At 45.9% G+C, this 19,952-nt stretch overlaps 1 protein-coding gene across 1 annotated transcript in view; it reads left to right on the top strand.

Annotated features, from left to right (window-relative positions):
• Window positions 1-19,952, top strand: part of HRAS (HRas proto-oncogene, GTPase) — a 272,103-nt gene that overhangs the window by 172,537 nt on the left and 79,614 nt on the right. Inside the window, exon 2 of the mRNA XM_086957809.1 lies at window positions 8,804-8,940. Within this exon, the coding sequence (XP_086813935.1) occupies window positions 8,830-8,940 (111 nt within the window). The 5' untranslated portion in view covers window positions 8,804-8,829. The remainder of the gene's footprint in view (window positions 1-8,803; window positions 8,941-19,952) is intronic.

Here is a 19,952-nt window from a genome sequence, read left to right as displayed (position 1 = left end):
TAAAATCCTGCATTTTCCGCTGCCTTCTTCCCCCAACTCGACGGCAAAGCACTCCTACGACTCCAGGGGCACGGTTGGTGAACTTTCCCTCGGCTGAAAGACTGTAGGGCTGAGATATTGGTCTCACCGTCGGCTGGCGGTTGGACGTCCGGAGCTGCGCGGGCTGGTGGCGCTGCCTGCACACCGGCTGGGGCCTTACGATCTGCTCCTATCTCCCTGCCTAATCGTCTGCTTCTGTGCGGCCTGGAGCCTGGGTGCGGAATCGACAACTGCCTGACGGCGACCTGGTGCTGAGGACTGGAGCAGTGGAGACCTTGCCCAGCGGGCGGCGGTGAGTGGGGAACTAGCCGACGCGAGGTCGGGGCTGCGGAGGTGGCGCTAGGCCTCGCGGGGTTTTTCCTGCATGCTGCGCTCGGCTGGGAGGTGAGAAGGAGGCGCACCGCGGCGGCCGCTGGCTGGCTGTGCACACAGTATTGGCGTCTTTTGAAGGCTTCTCCCACGGCAGCCCTATCGCGCTTGGTCTCTTGCTGACCCATCGGCGGCTGCCGGTGCGCAGTTCGAGGGGACCCACGACCACGTGGGCGATAGATCCTACACCCGGAGGGCCATTATAGCTGCAGCATGGGCAGACCGGACCGTAACCAGCCCAAGATCAACTTCGAGGCGAAGAAAACGGCGACCTCCTCATCGCAATCGCCGCCGGACACTGGGACCTCAGGGGCCGTTGGCGGGGCCCCGAGCCTGGAAAACACTTTGGTTGCAATGCAGAAAACGTTGCAATCCATAGAATGCACCATGGAGGCGGTCAACCATAGGCTCGACCATTTGGCAACGCAATTCGATCGACAGAATGAACGGATGGGAGAGGTGGAGCAAAGGGTGTCGGCGACGGAGGATGGTCTGGCCACTATGACCACTAAGGTATTCAACATGGAGAGAGTACTGGCGGTCATCCAGGCCAAGAACGAAGACTTGGAAGGGAGGTCCAGGCGCAATAACATCCGCGTCACGGGCCTTCCGGAGTCCACAAATGTGGGCCGCATGGAAGACTTCATGGAGAGAATGCTGGTGGACATTTTTGGCGCTGAGAAGTTCTCGAAAGTTTTCATAGTGGAGCGTGCACACAGATCTCTGGCTAAGCGGCCTGCGCCTGGCGCCAACCCACGCCCAATTATTGCCCGGCTCCTCAACTACAGGGACCGGGACCTTGTGTTGCGTTTGGCCAGGGAGAAGGGCACCATTGACTACCAGGGCAACCGTCTGGAGTTCTTCCCAGATTTTACTATGGCGGTTCAAACCGCGCGCAAGGAGTTCGCTCCGGTGAAACAACTGCTGAGGGACGAGAACATTCCATACGCCATGTTGTACCCAGCGCGCCTACGGATAGGGCCGCCCTCGGATAACAGAATTTTTGCTACCCCCAAGGCGGCCATGGACTACGCGAAGAAACAAAAGAAACGCAAGAGGGACGCTAATGTGCAGCAGGGTGGAGAGAAGGACGTCATGGATGATGTTGAATAGCTGTGTGTAGTCCGAGGAGGTTTGCTATGCCGTTTGGATGCGTCATGGTACATTGATTCTTGAGATCTTGACTGTTCCTGCCTTTATGCATGTTCTAGTTGGGCCATGGGCCACGTATGTTATACGGCTACACGCCGCTGCTGCGACGTTGGGCTCTGCTCTTATAGTTGACTGTTCACACCTTTTTTTTTTGTGTTGCATTGTGCTGAGGCTTAGCGTGGGACACTGCATTCCTATCATGGGGCCCTCGTGGCATTGCTCGTAGCTATGGGCCACAGATCTGATTGTTCTTTTATATGCTATTGCTGAGAGGGACGGTTGCTTGACTGGAACCACTGGGTGGTCAAATTTGGCAGGAATGATAGTTGCTTTGCTGTTGGGGGCGGGGGGGGACGGGGATGTCGACTATCGCTTGTACGGTCCGCTCTCTCGTCAGATTTCTGGCGGGAGAAGTGTGCCGCTACGTCCCCGAGTATGGGAGATCCCCACACAGTTTTGAGCTCACAGTTGGGGTTGTTGGGGGACAGGGGAGAGGGTCGGCTTTGGCAGGTTGGGGATGCTGAAGTGGGAGGTGGGGGAATGGGGGGGGTGTTTTTATCCTGGGTTCGGTCACGGTGTTGCACTCGAAGTGCTGGGAGGTATGTGTGGAATAGGCCTTGGTGGGGGGTGGAGAGGGCCTGGTATTTTTTGACGGGGTATGCTGTTCTTACTGCACTGTTGAGATCTGTACGGGGTGCCTGCTCTGCTTTTGTGGGGTGGACTGTTCTTCTTAAGACTATGTTACTGGGGTGGCTGAATGGCGGGGGGGGGGTAAACTTGTTTGTGTTACATGGAATGTCAGGGGGTTGAATCGCCCTCAAAAATCTAGACAGGTGTTGGCGTTTCTTAACAGACATGGTGCACTTGTTGCTTTTTTGCAGGAAACGCATTTGTGGGGCACAGCGGCAGACACTGTGGGTAAGAAATGGGCGGGGGTTCGACTAGCATCCAGTTATTCCTCGTATGCCCGCGGGGTAATGATCCTGGTTAAAAAATCTGTGCCTTTTCTTGTTCAACATGAAGAAGTTGATGTGGATGGACGCTATATAGTTGTACATGGTACCCTGTGCGGCTCACCGGTTACGCTCGTGAATGTGTATGGACCTAATATCGATGACCCCGATTTCTATGTTACGCTCTGGAATAAGTTACATATTTTGCCTCAGTCGGCTGTGATTTGCGGGGGTGATTTCAATGTGATCCTGGATAAGGAGCTGGACAGGAAGCAGGACAGACCATGGGTGCGAAAGAGGGCGACTGCTGAGATTCTAGGGGGTATGCATTAGTTGGGACTGGTTGACGTGTGGCGTATGAAACACCCTGGGAAGAAAGAGGGTACTTGCTATACTTCTGCCCATGACACTTGGTCGCGTCTAGACTATTGGCTGGTGACTCGAGATGTGAGTGGATGGGTGTTGGATGTCGCTCATATGCCACGTACGCTGTCTGATCACGCACCGGTCCGCATGCTATTGCAAATGCCACTGTGCACACCTGCTCCGTTCACTTGGCGATTATCGCCGGGTACTCTGACTGATCAAGTGCTCCGTGAGAGGCTCAGGACGATTATCGCGGAGTTTTTTGACAAAAATGTCGGCTCGGTTGACGATGCATGTACGGTATGGGAGGCCTTCAAGGTGACTATTCGAGGGGCATGTATAGGCCTGCGCTCTGGGGTACTCGCGTCTTTACTTGACTCCATGTCCTGGTTGGAGAGGGAGTTGACGGGGTTGGAAAGGCGTTTGGAGGAATGTCCTGGGGATGCCCTTCTGGCCGATATTCGGTCGAAAGTGACTGAATATAATGAATTGGCTGATCAAGAGGTTAAATTCTTGTCCAAGCACACCAGGGCGCGCTACTATGGCGAGGGGGGCAGACCGGGTAGGGGGCTGGCGGACCGCATACGGCAGCCGTGGGCCAAGCATTGCTCTGTTCAGGAGATTGTGGAGGACGGAGTGGTCGTCACTGACACTCCTGGCATCTTAAACTGCTTTACCAGATACTATGAAGGCATGTATGGGTACACTGAGACGGCGTCGGAGGCCGAAATCGCTGACTACTTTGCTGACATAGCTTTGGTATGGCTCTCGAGGGGGCAGCAGGAATTCTTGATGCATCACATCACCGAGGAGGAGATGCGGGAGGCAATTGCAGCTCTACCTAATGGGAAGGCTGCTGGCACAGACGGCTTGCCGGCTGAATTCTACAAGGAATACGTTGATGTTCTGCTCCCGCATTTGGCGATGGTACTGGAGGAATCTGTGGAAAGGGGCCGTTTCCCGTCCACAATGAGGGAGGCCTTGTTGGTTGCGTTACCGAAACCTGGGAAACCCCCGGACCGCTGTGAGTCCTATCGCCCCCTCTCGCTCATGAATACTGACATTAAAATTATAGCTAAGGTGCTGGCCACCCGGCTGCGGCTACTGCTCCCGGTGATGGTTTTACCGGACCAGTCGGGGTTTATACCGCTTCGCTCGACCACCCACAACCTCAGGGCCCTTTTCGCTGTGTTGCATCTCCTCAAACCGGACCTGGCCGCCGTGGCGGTGTTGTTAGATGCTGCAAAAGCGTTTGACTCAGTGGCATGGCGGTACATGATAGCTGTCTTACATCGTATGGGTGTTCCCTTTTTTTTCACGTCGCTGGTGACTCTTCTATATACCGACCCTATGGCACGGGTGCGTGTTAACGGCCATGTCTCCAACTCGTTCCCGGTGAGGAGGGGTACCCGACAGGGCTGCCCTCTCTCCCCTCTACTGTTTGCACTGGTTATGGAGCCATTGGCTTGCGTACTGAGGCAGAGGTATGCTGCGGCGGCCTTGAAGTTTCCCCTTCGCTCGTTGGCTGTCTCTATGTATGCTGACGATATGGTGCTTTATGTGCGTGAGCCTGCCCTACATCTAGAGCCTGTCCTTCGGGAATTCATTCGATTTGGGCGCCATTCCGGATTAACTATTAACTGGGATAAATCTGTCCTGCTACCGCTCACGGATATAACCGTGCCATTCCCCCTGGAATTCCCTCTGGAATGGGCCGAGGACTCGGTGCGGTATCTTGGGATCCAAGTCCACCGGGACAGTCAGGAGGTTATCAGAGCCATCTATGGGGTGGCTGTATCCAAGCTGGAGGACCAAGTGGCCCGATGGATCAAGCTTCCTCTCACCCTTGCGGATCGTGTGTCTTTAATCAAAATGGTTGTCTTACCGAAATTTCTGTATCTTTTTGTTAACATTCCGATCCGTCTGACTTCTCACTTTTTTGCACAATTGCGCTCTTTGCTGATCTCCCTGGTCTGGGCGGGTAAGAAGCCTAGGGTGACGTGGGAGGTGCTGACTAAGCCCTATGCTCTTGGCGGTTATGCTGTACCGGATATGAAATTGTACTACCTCTGTGCACAGGCGCATTTTGCTGCCTATTGGATATCTGCCCCCCCGTATACCCCCCATGTAGCGCTTGAAGCCAGTGCCGTTCTGCCGTTTCCGTTGAGAGCCATGATGGGTAATACCCACTCGGTGTTTGAGAAAGGAGAGGTGGATACTGTCCGGTCCACGGCGGCAGCGTGGCATGAACTTGGCAGGAGAGCCGACAGACTGCCGCTCTATGCTCCCGCTATGCCGTTGCTGTACCATTCCGATATTTCGGTGTCGAGTGAAATTGGTGGTCTACAGGTTCTCCAGGGGGCCGGACTCCACACTATGGGGGCTCTCTTCCCGGGGGCAAAGTTCCTTCCTCTACGCACAATGGCGGACCAGTCCACCAATGAGGTCATGGCTACTTTCCTTTATGTTCGGCTCCGTGCGGCCGTGCGCTCCTTGTACCCTACCTTCCCGGAAGAACCCCCGACGTTGAGCGCTTTGCAACTACTCTATAACACGACGGACAGGGTCAAGTTGCTCTCCAGATTGTACCGAGCTGCTCAGGAAGATGAAGGGGGGGGGGGCGTTGCTTGCCAGGGCCAGGTGGGACAGGGACTTACCCGAACCTCTGACGGACGAGGAATGGACCGAATCTTGCTCCATGACCGGGGGTTACGAGGCAAACGGCAATTTTCGCTTGCTTCATTTTAAATTTATCCATCAGTGGTATTACACTCCCAAACAACTGGTTCGGTACGGCCTTAGAGATACTGCGAATTGTGTTCGGTGCGGAGCAGACGATGCAGACTTTGTGCACTTAGCGTGGGGTTGTCCTAAGGTGTATGATTTTTGGCTGGCTGTGACGGACGCCCTCACTAAGATGGCGGCCACGGAGGTGCCGATGGATATGCGCCTGTGTTTACTAGGGATTGCATCCGGAGTGCCGAGTAAAGAGCGGAAACTGATTGTGCTGGCATTACAGCTTGCTAAGCGGAGAGTGGCTGTGGGTTGGGGAGGTAGGAGGGCGCCTGCTGTGCAGTTGTGGTTGAAGGACATGGCCTATTGCAGGGACCAGTTAACATGTTATGCCGAAGCTCTACCGGAGAAGTCCCGGCCCCGGGATATTTGGGCCTCGTATACTGCCTACATGCTTGGGTTGGAAGATACTGACAGCTCTGACGATGGGGATGGGGGACTCTTGCCTGTGGACGGTGTGTCTGAGGATTAGCCTGTATGCCTGTTTGATTGGTGCATGTCGAAGTGGGATGTCTTGATTTGCTGTGAATGTAGCTCCTGGGGGGTGATTTGGGTTTAGACTCTTTCCTGATCCTGCGCAACGACTAGTGGCATGGGATGCCTCGTGCCTTTGTGATGACGCCACATATCTGCTTGTTAGCGGACTCGTGCGTACCTTTTGCACGATTTTTAACTTCTGCACTACTACTACGCACTTTCATATGACCTGAGACCGGGATTGTTGGGTTGGGGGTGGGGGGTTTGTTACTGTTCTTGAAAAACAATGCAAAATAAGACCTACAGGGATTAAGTGGGGAACACTTGTGGAGGCTCATTTCTATCTGGACTGTGGACATTTGTTGCCCTCTACAGACTTGGCTAGTCCCTGCCTGTTCTCCTCAATATATGCTTGCAGATCTACACTGTTAAAATATTAGCAGCCGGCCCTATATGGGTTGTAGGCAAATTGCTGTGTATGTGAGCGTATTTCCAATAAAGGTCTTGCAAAAAAAAAAAACCATTAGGGGCCATATCTTAAACTTATCCTGCGATAGGTCCAAATCTAGATATCGGTTTCTATGACTAGATTAATCACGCCATTAAACACGTGCCGACATTTCGAGCACTAGCCATATAGCGACCCAAAATACCGTTCTGATTTATTATATCTGAGACTCAGAATGTTAGTCTAGAACAAAATAACACAGCGGCCGTAAGATTCTGAGTTTAGTATTTTTTTTGCCTATGTACAGATTCGTACATCAAATCAATAAAGGTGAAGACTTGGACAAAGAGAGCATCACCATATCTTCAAGATCTACTTAACATTATAAACAGGTTAGTAGGCTTGGGTACCACACGGTTATAAATTAGACAACAGCCTTTATGTAAACATATTTGGTAAATCAAGATTTATATGATATTCTTAGATCCCAAGAAACCGAGTGCGTATTCCTGCTATTTGACGGTGGCCCCTCCGTGCAGATAGAGGCTTATTCCATTGTTATTGAAGGTAATTAATTGGACAAAGGCCATAACTGTATACAAAATCTGTCAATGTAAAACAAAATAGATCGTTAAAGAAGTATTCTATCTTTGTTTCGAAACAGCCTGAGAATTATCATTCGCATAAGAAGTTCAAATCCAAACGGAAAGCAATTTAAATCCTTTCCTATATGAAATCAGGTATGACTTAACTATCTATACATGTGTAGTAATCAGGGAGCCTAGTCATATGATATAAATGAAATACTTCTTTAAGTCTAATAACAATTGCAACATAGGTTGTATTACAACTTTATAATTGTTTTTTTTTTTTCTCTTTGCTCTATGTCGAGATGTGCATTTATAGAATAAGGGGTTGTCTATGATGTATGAAATTGAGACAGTAGCCATGTACAAGCTGTAGGAAGGCAGGGCGATTACAATGTTGTATTTTTTCTCAAAAATTTCTTTATAGAATAAAATGCATTGTTTTAACTTCATAGATACTGAGTCAAAAAGTTACAAATGTCCTGAAGAAGGTGTGAAGATGTAGAAAGCACCGAAACTCTGCGTCGACTGTTTTGTTTACTTTTGACTAAAGATAGACTTATTGCTTCACCACCGCAGGTGGTTTTTATCTTAATATGTTTTTATTATGTTTTAGAATGTAACCCATGCTGGGAGGTGTTAAATAAATGTTATGATTATTTTTGTAATCAACAAAAACTGTCCTTCTGAGTATATTTTCAAATAAGTTTGTGTATCTGTCCAACTTACCTTGCTTGTACATGCTTTATTAGTTAACAAGATAGGGATAATTATCCTCCTATCTCTGACCCCTTCGAGTATTGTTGAGTTCAGCCATTCTAGCCTGCCACGGTCCTAACAGGGACTCTAGTTTTGCTGATGTGAATATCCCCCTCCCTGTCATATATTACAGGGGTACCTCCTTTTCTCGAATATTAGTGTGCTGTATCCTCCAGTGTGTTGTTGCATCCAGTTTTAACTGTATCTAAGTAGCAACAGATTTTCTTGGCTGTTCCCCGAGGGGTTGTGTGCAGTCTCACCTGAGGCATGGTAGCTTTCTAGGAGCAAGTTGTGCCTTTTACATGTGGGGCAGCACCTTGAGCCAGCCCAAATGCCTTCTGCAAATGCTTCTCTGGTTGCCAGCAGAAGATCACATGTTTCTTATGCGCAAGCATTGTTTCCTAGTCTTGACGCCTCCTATGTAGACTAAGCAGTAAACCATCTTAGTTTGTGTTATTTGGGAATCCACTCTAGTGCAGCGGCAATGCAATGAAGAGTGACATTTGTAAATCTAATATTTCATCCATTGACCATGCCCATCCACCATCCTTGGTGCAGCTGCTGCCATACAAATATGCCTCGCTACTACATTATATTGTGACACAACATAAAGATTATCTGGGCTCTGATTGATTGCTACAGGCATTCAGAGTGTAACTAGTGCTGAAGAATAGTGGTTCAGGTGTGTGGTGTAGGAACTGTTCTGAGGAGCGTATCTACTATAGGATTGTGGTGTTTCAGAAGTCGGGTTGCCTTATTTGGAGCATTTTATCTGCTACTGCCTCTCATTAAGCCTTGCCATATACCAGTGATGTTGCTGCATCTGTAAACTTTTCTGACTGATGTGTCTCTTCCTGCAGAGTGATCCCGAAGGCAGCCTTCGAAGATGACGGAGTACAAGCTGGTGGTGGTGGGAGCAGGTGGTGTTGGGAAGAGCGCTCTGACCATTCAACTCATTCAAAACCACTTTGTAGATGAATACGACCCCACAATAGAGGTAAGACGTTTAGAGCACTTCTCTCCATTTTGCTTTTTAGCTCCTACAGATTGGTCCTCTCGTTCACTTTCTTTTTTATAAGAACAATACTAAAGTTTTGTCAAGTAGTAAGGAACGTTTGCATTTCAATTGTGAATATTGCTTAGGCAAGGTGTTCGATCCATAGAAGTGGGCAATAACACACTAACTACATTCCTCCTCCGGGCAAGCCTAGAGCCAAATGCACAGTGCAGTTACCCCTTCTTCATTGAGAAAAATGTGTTATGTTACTTCAAAAGGCCTTTTGTAGATACTATGTCACTTTATATAATTTAAACTGCAATAGGTTGCTCGGTATTATGTTCATAAATACCTCGTACATGAGCTTGTATTGCATTCTAAAGTCTAGTTCAGTGTGCAGTTCAGACCCTTCAAGTTTTTTTAAATACAGTAGCTTAGATGGCTGAATGTCTTTATGGGCCATGATAAAGATCTTATTTTGTGCAACCACTACCAAGCTGTCATTAATGTTGTACCGTTTCTGGAAAGATGTAGACCATGGTGCCTAATTTACGTGTATATCACAAACTTGCAGTGACTAAGTCTGTGCAACATACATTCAAGGAATTGTAATTACATGTCAACAAAAAGATGCCCATGCACACAGCTATTTGGGTATTGGGTATCCATAGAGTGCACGATGTTTCGGATGGATACGTCAAACCTCAGATTCCTCATCTGCAGAATATTCCCAAAGAGCCAAGGATCCCGTGTGTATCTTAGTGGACTGAAAACGCACCAGACGGACCAGCAAGAGTGCAAAAAAATACACAGCATGGCCTCCTTAAATGCCTCAACCTGCTGTGGTGTCGCTGATGGTCCAGGGAACTTGGGGCTCATTGGAATAAACCGCGGAATTGGCTCTCAAGTTGAAAACCAGGAGCAAGATCGGGTGGCACCTTGATGCCCTCACGACTTCTCTATTGATAGAGAGTGGCGAGATGGGGTTGAGTCCGACTTCACTTTGCTGTTTCCACTTGGGCTTTAACACACAGTGGAACTTTGACTACAAACAAGACTTCTCACAGGAGCTGCCCCGAGCAGAAGGGGGACCACGCCCTGGACTTAGACTAGAGTGGGTCTTACATGAGATCTGTGACTTCTTCCAGTGTGTGGCAACGTACCGTTTCAGTTAACAGGCTTGGATCACGTTCGGGTACATGAGAGCACACTCCTTGCATGACTTGGTCGTGCCTCGAGCCCAAACACGCACCTTGTGTGGATCCATTTTCGACCTCTGTTTTCTTCAGTCACTGCATGGTTTGAAACCTTTAGTTGTAGGTGTGGACAACCGACATTGTTTCCTTACATACTAGATTTAATTTGCAGAGATTAATCGTAAGACTGACTGAATTGGGAGCAGAGCTCCCAACCCACGTTCAAAGGTGCAGAAAAAAAAGAACTGATGTCAGCACGCTGGGGTGGCACTTGTATGCTGCTCCGTTCCTTCACTTAATTGGCAGAACGAAGTCAGTGCAGAGCTGCAAGGTGCCACCTAGCAGAGCACAGGAGCACTGCTATTAAAAGTTTATGGAATTAGTCTGGTGCCTGGGTAATAGTCTAAAAGGCGAGGAATCTGTTAGAGTGTTACCGAAGAGGAGTTATTTGCTCTTCTAGTTCTAGCTGAAGGTGATAATTGTTGGCTCCAACAACGTGCTTATTCATTTTTCTCATAGATAAATCACAATTTACCTAGACTCCATCATCTTCCCAAAAAGAGAATAGAAAAAGGACTGGATCCAGGAGGCTGATGCAAAAGACACAAAAGTGGTTTTCCCTGTGTATACAACCACATCCTTGCCCCCCCCCCTTAGGGTTTGCTTGCTTTAATCTCACCCACCCCTGAATATTCACCTGGCAGCCTGCAGTTGAACCCTCCTTTCCTTGAACTGGGTATAGTCTGTATACATCTCGAAATTTATAGCCATGTAACCCAGCCAACGGTTCCTTATACAGGCTGAATGAACAAAGGTGGGACAAGTGCTGAACCCTGAGAAGCTGCACATCTAGCAGCTGACGAAATACTCCTGTCAGCCGCAAATCTCAGGCTCATCAGCCAGTCAGTGATCTCTAGCAGGGCCACCCCATGCACCACCCTTTATCGCAGCTGGTTGGTATCCGTGACGCAATGTATCTCCAGGAGTTTCAGCAGTTGTTCATACAAAATAGCTCCCATGATCTTAGTAATTAAAGGGAGCTTAGATTGGCAAACTACTGAAAGGATTTTTATTTAAAGTGAAGTCACAGCTACTAATTACAATGTAGCTGGCGCTGGCCCAGAGGTGAAGCTATGACAGTTAATCTATACATGGGCCGGCTGTACAATATTAGCTATGTTCTTGATAAATAATGTTGGACAGCAGGTCCACTGAAGAGGAAGAAGGGACCAGCTTAATGAGCCAATATTCCACGTTAACTATATAACAGTGCGACATACCCACAACTAGTATATACACAGTCCCAACTCCCAGAAACCCAATTTTAAGCTGTTCCTCTCAATATTACCTGGATATTGTTACAAATGTCTGACTGATTGGGAGAGGAGCTCCTCGCCTATGGCTGTTTGACCTCTACAGTCACTACAAGCTGGAGTGTCCGGTGATTGCCCACCATCCTGCTGTGATCAGACACTACTCTTTAAACCTGAAGCGTCCATCATTAATATCTCTACAACATGCTTGAACATATTATAAGATGTGTTTTACTAACTCTACAATGAGCAAAATTGCCACTGGCATATCCCATCATCATAATGTCCTCCAGTCTCATCTCAACCCATAATGACTTAGACGCCATTGCTCATCTTGCTGAGTGAGCCCCGAATTTGTTAATGTCAATGCCTGCCTTCTGCATGACCCAGCAAACCCATCTCGCTATGGTGGTTAATGAAACTGCTTTGAAAGATTTCCTTAAGGCAATCAGAAGTTGCTCTTCTCCCATGGGGCAAATTCCTCAGTAGCCTCCCCATAGACCTACATGCATCCCACCACGTTCAATTTAGGATAGTCTGCAAAGACCGGGTCAGAGATCACTCTAGTTTGCATTTTAGTAGGCCTAGATATGGTGAAGGTGACCCCGTCTGGGGTGTACATTCTGCCTGTGAGCTCCAATGCTCTGATATTAGACACGTGTCTGCAAGACACCATGTACAGTAACATAGGCAATTTACCAGATAATTACGCCCTGCTCAGATATTTATTATGAGCCCATGACAGGAAGAGGTTAAGAACACAGTTGACACCGCACATAGCAGAAGCCCTTGATTTAAGGGAAAGAGATAGTCTGATACCTCTCAAAAGTTTGCAGACTGGTGGATGTTGCCTTACCGTCAGACCTTCCACCGGCAGGTGACCGGGAGATATGGCCGACCTGTAAGCCATATCATTGAGATCCAGATCCTCCAGACTCCACAGGATCCAGGTATCTGTAGCAGCAGGGACTAGGTGACGTCTCGCATGGCTGTACAGCAGCTGGTTTTGGCTGTGCAGTAGCCTTGTGTAAAAGCTGGGGGTTGCTTTACATTGCTCTGGTATCTGTGTAGCAGCAGGGATTAGGTGAAGTCTCGCATGGCTGTATACAACTGGTTTTGGGTGTGCAGTAGTCTTGTGTAAAAGCTGGGGGTTGCTTTACATTGCTCCGGAATCTGTGTAGCAGCAGGGATTAGGTGAAGTCTTGCATGACTGTATACAAATGGTTTTGGCTGTGCAGTAGTCTTGTGTAACAGCTGGGGTTTGCTTTACATTTCTCTGGTATCTGTAGCAGCTTCGATTAGGTGGTGAAGTCTCGCATGGCTGTATAGCAACAGGTTTTAGGTGTGCAGTAGTCTTGTGTAACAGCTTGGTTTTGCTTTGCATTCTGTGTAGCAACTGGGATTAGGTGAAGTCTCGCATGGCTGTATAGCAGTTTGCATAGGGTACGCAGAAGTGCTGTGTAATAGCTAGGTTTTGGTTTGTATTACTCTGGTATTTGTGTAGCAGCTTGGATTAGGGGGAAGTCTCGCATGACTGTATAGCAGCTGGTTTTGGGTGTGCAGTAGTCTTGTGTAGCAGCTGGGTTTTGGTTTGTTCTAATTTGGTATCTGTGTAGCTGCTAGGATTAGGTGAAGTCTCACATGGCTGTATTGCAGCTTGCATTGGGTGTGCAGTATTCTTGTGTAGCAGCTGGGATTTGGTTTACATTACTCCGGTATCTGTGTAGCTGTTGGGATTGGGTGCATGTCATTGTAGCATTTAGTTTTGGTGTGCTGTAGTCTTGTGCAGCATGTGGGGTTTTGTTTGCACTGATTTGGGTTGCCTGTGTAGCAGGTGTGTTTCATTTTGCCCTGATTGGGTATGTTTGTGTAGCAGCCTTTTCTTTGTAGAAAGGTTGCAAGAGGCTCTTGGCATGAGTAGCTTTTCTGGTGATGTACTGTTAGGTTATCTTCCATTCATTAACTTTTTTCATCTCAATCTTGAAATAAAAGCAACGTATTTTGTACCACACGAGTATATAAATTAGGTTGTAATTCAGTACCATGGTATTTGCTGCTGCCGCTGTGTATATGTATGTGTTCAACAATTTCAATAAATGTATTGCATGTCAGGGCATCTAAATTTGCTCTTTGTAGGGTTGGATTGACAGTGCAGTTGTTTATTTCATGTGATCACCAGAAAAAGAGCTCGAAGAAGCACCTCAATTTTGGGGTGGAAGTCCTTGCCCTGCTGAACAAAAAGGGTCCATTGAGATGGTGCCTAAGGAAGAAAGAGGTTCAGTGTTGTAGTCCCTTTATATCTTGGTACCAAAGAAGTCTTCTGAAATTTTCGTTTGGAAGGACAAGTCTCAGATGCTGTACTTTGGGCAAGTCTTAATAGCCTTGAGGGATGGAGATTGGCGTCTCCAAGTTGCCTTTTTTTATCTTGCAGTCTTTCTTCCTACTCAGATGTTACTCCAGTACATGCATCTACTGTTGAAACTGACAAGTACGTCACACGTCTTTAGGAAAGTGCAGGCAGTTGTGTTTGTTTCACTACGATGGTTAGGAGTCCATGTATTTCTATACTTGTATGACTGGCTAGTGAAATTGGAGTCACCAGCACTGTTCAGTGACCACCTTCAGCGGACACCCTCGATGACTATGGCTTTACTGTCCGCAGCCAAAAGTCTCACCTCTCTCTTAGGCAGGGGCTGACCTTCATAGGGCGGCTACTGGACAAGTCCCACAAGAAGTAATTTTTCCCCACAGAGGGTTGCAGATATTTGATAGGTGATTCTGAGATTTCTAACTCAGTCTGACCTCAGTTCTGCAGATCTTGCGCCTTCTTGGCCTCATGCATCCAGTTAGTGCCACTTCCCAGATGGTGGATGAGGAACCTTCTGTTGTTCCTGAGGTTAAATTGGCTCCAGCATCAGGAGAATTTCGCGGCTCATGAGCAAGGCACCCGTTCTATTCATCTTGGCCTGTGCAACCTTTAGATTGGTGTCCTGAGGAAGAAAAATTACTACAAGCCGACTTAAAGCCTAAAACACTTTTATTATGCAGAAACGAGCAAAAATAGAGATATTGAAGCTGAGGAAGGCAGAGTTTTTCCTTTCTAAGCAGTTGAGCATTTAATGCTAGATCCTCCCCAAATTTTGCCAACATTTATAAATTTTTTCACAAAGGTATTCGAAGGAGAATACAGGTGACCGACATTGAAACTTTAGGTAGTAGTGTTATCAGGTGTGTAAGAAATTGCGTTATTTCCTGAAGGCGGGGTAAGTACCTACCTAGAGTAGTAATTCTATGGCACAGAGCAGACAGCCCCAACTTAAAGGCAATGTGTAAAGTATTTGTGCAGTACTAAGACAATAATGAAGTCGAAATGTAAAATAATAAAAATCCCATAATGAATTAGAAAACTTGAGTAAAATTTTATTTAAATGACAGAAAAATGACAAAAATATAATCATTCTGAGAGTGAATTTTTTGAACTTGCCATCACTTACTGGAAGATACAAGCGGCGCTTGATTAAAATGATTCAAACAAGGCTGTAGCTTGAATTGACCCAAATCAAAGGGCCCATAACATGGGGCTACAATTACTGTGAAGTACAAGTTGCACTGAGTTAATTGGAATTAGGCAAAGAGGGGGAGATTGAATAATTACTCTGAAATATAAGTAATGCTAAAATACTAAGTCAAATGCCCTTGACTTCCACTTCATAGCTCCCTGACGGAAGTACCCTCCTGGATTGACTCATGCTTTCCTTCCTCCTTCTCCCTGGGCAAGCTGAAATACTTCACTCTCACTTACCTTTTCAAGCCCAGATTCGCCTTCCCATGATTCTCATACATATGTTTTTAAATTTCTAGATATCAGGTGCTTACGCCCTTTCCTAATAATGACCTCATATCACCAGAGGTCGAAATGCTGTCGACAGTAGACCTATATAGACTCCTGTATATTGTATAGAGTTTATAAGTCAGACGGGGGGATCCCTGGGATCTACAGGTTGAACGATAAATGTTGGCCTTCCCTGTTTTGAGAGGAAAAAGGTCACACAGTGCAGAGGGTATTTGAACAATTATAAGAATAGTATTCCACAAAGAAAATGGGATCGTTAACAATCTATATTTATTAAAAAAATATTTTTCAATCAATCACATAATAAAAACAAAGCAAGTTCATAGAATTTTCACAAAACAGTTTAAAATCCAAGTGAAAGATACCTTGGAGGAATAAAAATCAACAGTGTTGCACATACATGATATTACGCCACGCAGGAAGTGGAGACATAACTAAAACATATGTGAAAAAATATATACAGCAAAATACATGTAATTACAATAAACCCCTTGGTGAATATGTGGCTCACCAGATATCTTAGCCACTCAATAAAACAAGATCCAAAGAGCCTGGCCTAGTTCAATTACTGTAACGCTTTAGTGGAGAAATGAGACACCCATCTAAAGTATTACCCGGCCCTAACTGGATTCTTCTGAACAAAGAAACAGTGCGTCGACGCGTTTCGGTGCTGTACAGTTGATTTTGTGGCACCTTCCTCAGGACTTCTCTTTTCTGGGGTTTCAGAGAACGGATGATTATACCGTATCCTTAAGGTTCTGTGGGCGAAGTACCGTGATGTGGTCAGGTTGTTATCGCTCTGGGCTATCTCAAATTTTGTTCATTCGGCCTTCTTTCTCCTAGCTTTGGAGCTCCTTATCTTGGGGTCTCTTTTCTTCTCTCAATTGTCAGGAGTTCTCTCAAATTTCATGCATCTCAAATAGTTTTAAAACATGCTTCGAACGGGCATATAAAGTTGGAGTTCTCTTCCAGAACCAGATATGTTCCGAATTTCAAGGTGGCCGTATTTCTGCCTCGTTCCTTCTCTTGCTGTCGTATATTGTATAGAGTTACCTTAAGAAGCCTATTTCTTTTTATGTGTGATGCACGTTCTTTCTTGCTCCCTTATCACCTATCACTGCACTCCAATTCACTAAAGTTTGAGCACTGGATCTTCATTAATACACCCAAAAAAGTATTAGTGATAAAAGTATTTAATGAATTAATAAATTGGTCCAAAAAAGCTAGTTTTAAAAAAAGAATACAAAATGGCTTTAGGGCAAGCAACATGCACACAGTAAATATGCTATATCTAACCAAAATTGCATGAATTCTCAGTCCTTCTAGCCATCTGCAGGCTCTAGTTACCATGATTACTGATGCCTCTTTGTTTGCTTGGTTTTCCATCTGGCCTACTTGATGGCGCAGTACCCTTAGCCTGCATGGGAGCAATGCCTGCACAATAATGTGCTTGAGTTTTGGGCAGTCCATCTTGCAATCAAGGCATTTCTCCTTTCCACCTGGGGAGCAACATCAGTTTCTGTTGGACAGCACCACTATTATCTATTGTGTCAACTGGGAGGGTAGGTTTTTGCTCCTGGACCTAATGTTAGGCAATTTAGCCTGTGGATTTTGCCACACTGACAGAGAATCATCCCGGTAGCAGCTCATCTTGCAGGCTCACTCAATGTAAGGACATATTGTATTGTATTGTTTTCATATAGCGCTTACTACCCCTGACGAGGCGTCTAAGCGCTTTTTCTGTGAGTAGCACGCTACTCTGGGACCAATAGAGGATTAGTGGTGAATTAGTATAGTGAAACATGCAAGTAAATTTTAAGTGGTGGATAGTTTAGTCAGGTATTTGGATTAGGATTCGGAAAGATAGCAGAATCTTGAAGCACGCTACTCCAGAAACCCATAAAGGACTAGTGTTGAATTAGTATGGTGAAATAGGAAAGTAATCTGTGTGGTGGCTATTAGTCAGTTATTTGGAGTGAGAAGGGTAGCAGAGGGATAAAAGGGAATAAAGGTTTGCATTTATGTAGCACCTGTTACCCTTGATGGGTGTTGAAGAGCTTTTCTGGCGAATGGGACGCTACTCTGGAACCCATAAAGGATTAGTGTTGAAAAAATTAGTGAAGTATGAAGTAATTTGAGTGGTGGATATGTTATTCAGGTATTTGGAGTGAGAAGGGTAGGTTGCGTGATAGAAGAGGGAAAGAGGTTTGTATTTATATAGTGATTGCTACCCCTTGATGGGGTTTTGAGGTGCTTTATTGGCAAGTAGCATGCTACTCTGGAACCCATAAAGGATTAGTGGTGAATTAGTTTAGTGGAATATGGAAATTGAGAAGTGAACATGTTAATCTGTTATTGTGATGGAAAAGGATAGTGGAGGGACAGAGATTTCTTTGTTTTCTTCTTTTTTTTTGTTTTAAGACCATAGCAGTAGGAGGAGGCTTTTGGATATGTAAAAGGGGGTTTTGAGGGGAAGAGTCATACTGAAGAGTTTATAAAGGTTTGTTTTGGGGGATGGGTATAGTAAAAAGAGGTGTCAGACGATGCAAGGAGGGGTAGAGTAGGAGAGAGCCTAGAAAGGGTTATTTTGGGTATTATAGTAGTGTTATGGGGTTTGGGATAAATGAGAGAGTGGATGTAGAGGATATATTGATATATGTATAGGGTGAGAGATAGGGTAGTGCTTTAGAAATAGTAGTAGAAAGAAGTTTGAGATGAGTCGGAAGGTTGGGTCAGAGCATATATTGAGAGAAGTATAGGCTGAGAAATAGGGTAGTGCATTTCAAATGCTAAGTTAGAAGAAAGGGATAAATATATAGATCCATAAGTACATTGAAAGTATATAGATGCATAGAGGAGGTAAGTATATATAGATTAAAGATATTGATAGAGGAACAGGATGAGAAATAGGGTAGTGCATTGGATATGCTTTTTTCAGGAGAAAGGTAACAGACACACAGGTCCAAGTACATGGAAAGTATATAGATGCACAATGGAAGTAAATACATGTAGACCAAAGATGATGTTTTCTTTTAATGTATGTATTTATTTATTTACAACAACATCATTATTCTACATGTTTATACAAAGCAATACACAGAGATAGGTACATATCTAAAATGAAAATAAATGCTTATATTCAGAGGAATATGCTGTAAATTTCTCTTTGCTTCTGGTGCTTATGTGGGGAAGAGCCAATTCTTGAGTAGTTTTCTGAAGATAAGGTGTCTGTCGGTGGATCTTATGTTGGGGGTAAACAGTTCCAGAGTTTGGTTACTTGAACAGAGAAGGATGTGCCACCCATGTTTTTTTTCTTGTATCTTTGGATTTTGAGGCGTGATGCCCCTTTAGAGCGTAGGTTCAATTGTTGAACGTGTTTGGTGATTTTATTCCTGACGAAGAGTGGTCCCATTCCATGTATTGGTTTGTGGGTGATACAAAGTAGCTTTAACGTGGATCTCTGACAACTGGTAACCAATGTAGGGCTTTCAAGGCAGGTGAGATGTGGTCTCGCGGTTTGATATGCAAGAGTAGTCTGGCAACCAAGTTCTGAATCAGTTGTTGTCTTATCATTGTTGTTAAAGGTGATCTGTAGTAGAGGCTATTGGGGTAATCGAGATTGGACAGAACAAGGGAGATGGTAGCTTGGACCTTGGGTGGAAATCCCAAATGAGGGAAAATTTGCTGTAGCTTTTTTTCAAAGCTTGATCTTGCTAGTTTGTCCACTTGGGCATTCATCGACAGCTTGGAGTCCATGGTCATTTCGAGGTTTCTTACTTCCTTCGATACTTTAGGCGGCGATTCCAGTTCATCGGGCCAAGCCGCAAGCGGGTCATAATGTTTCCATTCGCCACACATGAGTATTTCCGTTTTTGAAGCATTCAATGTGGATCATCCACTGATCCACAACTGTGAGACAACTGAAAATTGGGTATTTTTCATTGTCTTTGGGGCATTCCAGTTGAAGGAATATTTGCGCGTCATCTGCATAGTTATAGCACATGAGGTGAAATTGATTGATCAGTGCCAGTAATGATTTACTGTAGATGTTGAAAAGCATGGGCGAGATGATAGAACCTTGAGGGACCCCTGCTTTTGTGGAGTATGGTTTGGATGAGAAAGGTGGGGTGTGGATGACATTAGTTCTGTTTTGAAGGTAGGACGCGATCCAGTCTAGAGCAGTTCCCGCTATGCTGGCTTCATAGATTCTTTGTTTCAGTGTGTCATGGTCAAATATGATCTCAGTCGTTACTTAATAGAAGACCAGGAGTTGCACCCCGAAATAATGAAGGTGATCTTATCCGAACTGAATCTTCCATTTGTGGATTTCTTTGCCACAGCCGTGAACAGGGAGTGTCCTCTTTTCAGTGCCATGCACTTGTGAATGGTTCCCTGGGAGATTTTCCGTTTCAAGCAGTCTCAGGCTCTACTTCACACATTTCCACCAATACCACTTTTGTCAAAAGCTCTGCAGATGGGGTGGTAGTATTGTGCGCAGCTAAGTCAGACTTGGCATCAAGGATGTGATATGATGATCTCTTTGATCTCTGCATTCAGCCGTCTCTTCCATACAGAGCAGACCGGCTTTCACAGGAGGGTCAGGTCTTCCACCCTAGAATGTTGTGGAGATTGAGCAGTGCCTTCGTCCGT

This window comes from Lissotriton vulgaris, chromosome 2_1 (genome assembly GCF_964263255.1).
Source record: "Lissotriton vulgaris chromosome 2_1, aLisVul1.2, whole genome shotgun sequence".
Lineage (NCBI taxonomy): Eukaryota > Metazoa > Chordata > Amphibia > Caudata > Salamandridae > Lissotriton > Lissotriton vulgaris.
The sequence above is the reverse complement of the archived record's forward strand: the minus strand, read 5'-3'. Positions and strand labels throughout refer to the sequence as shown.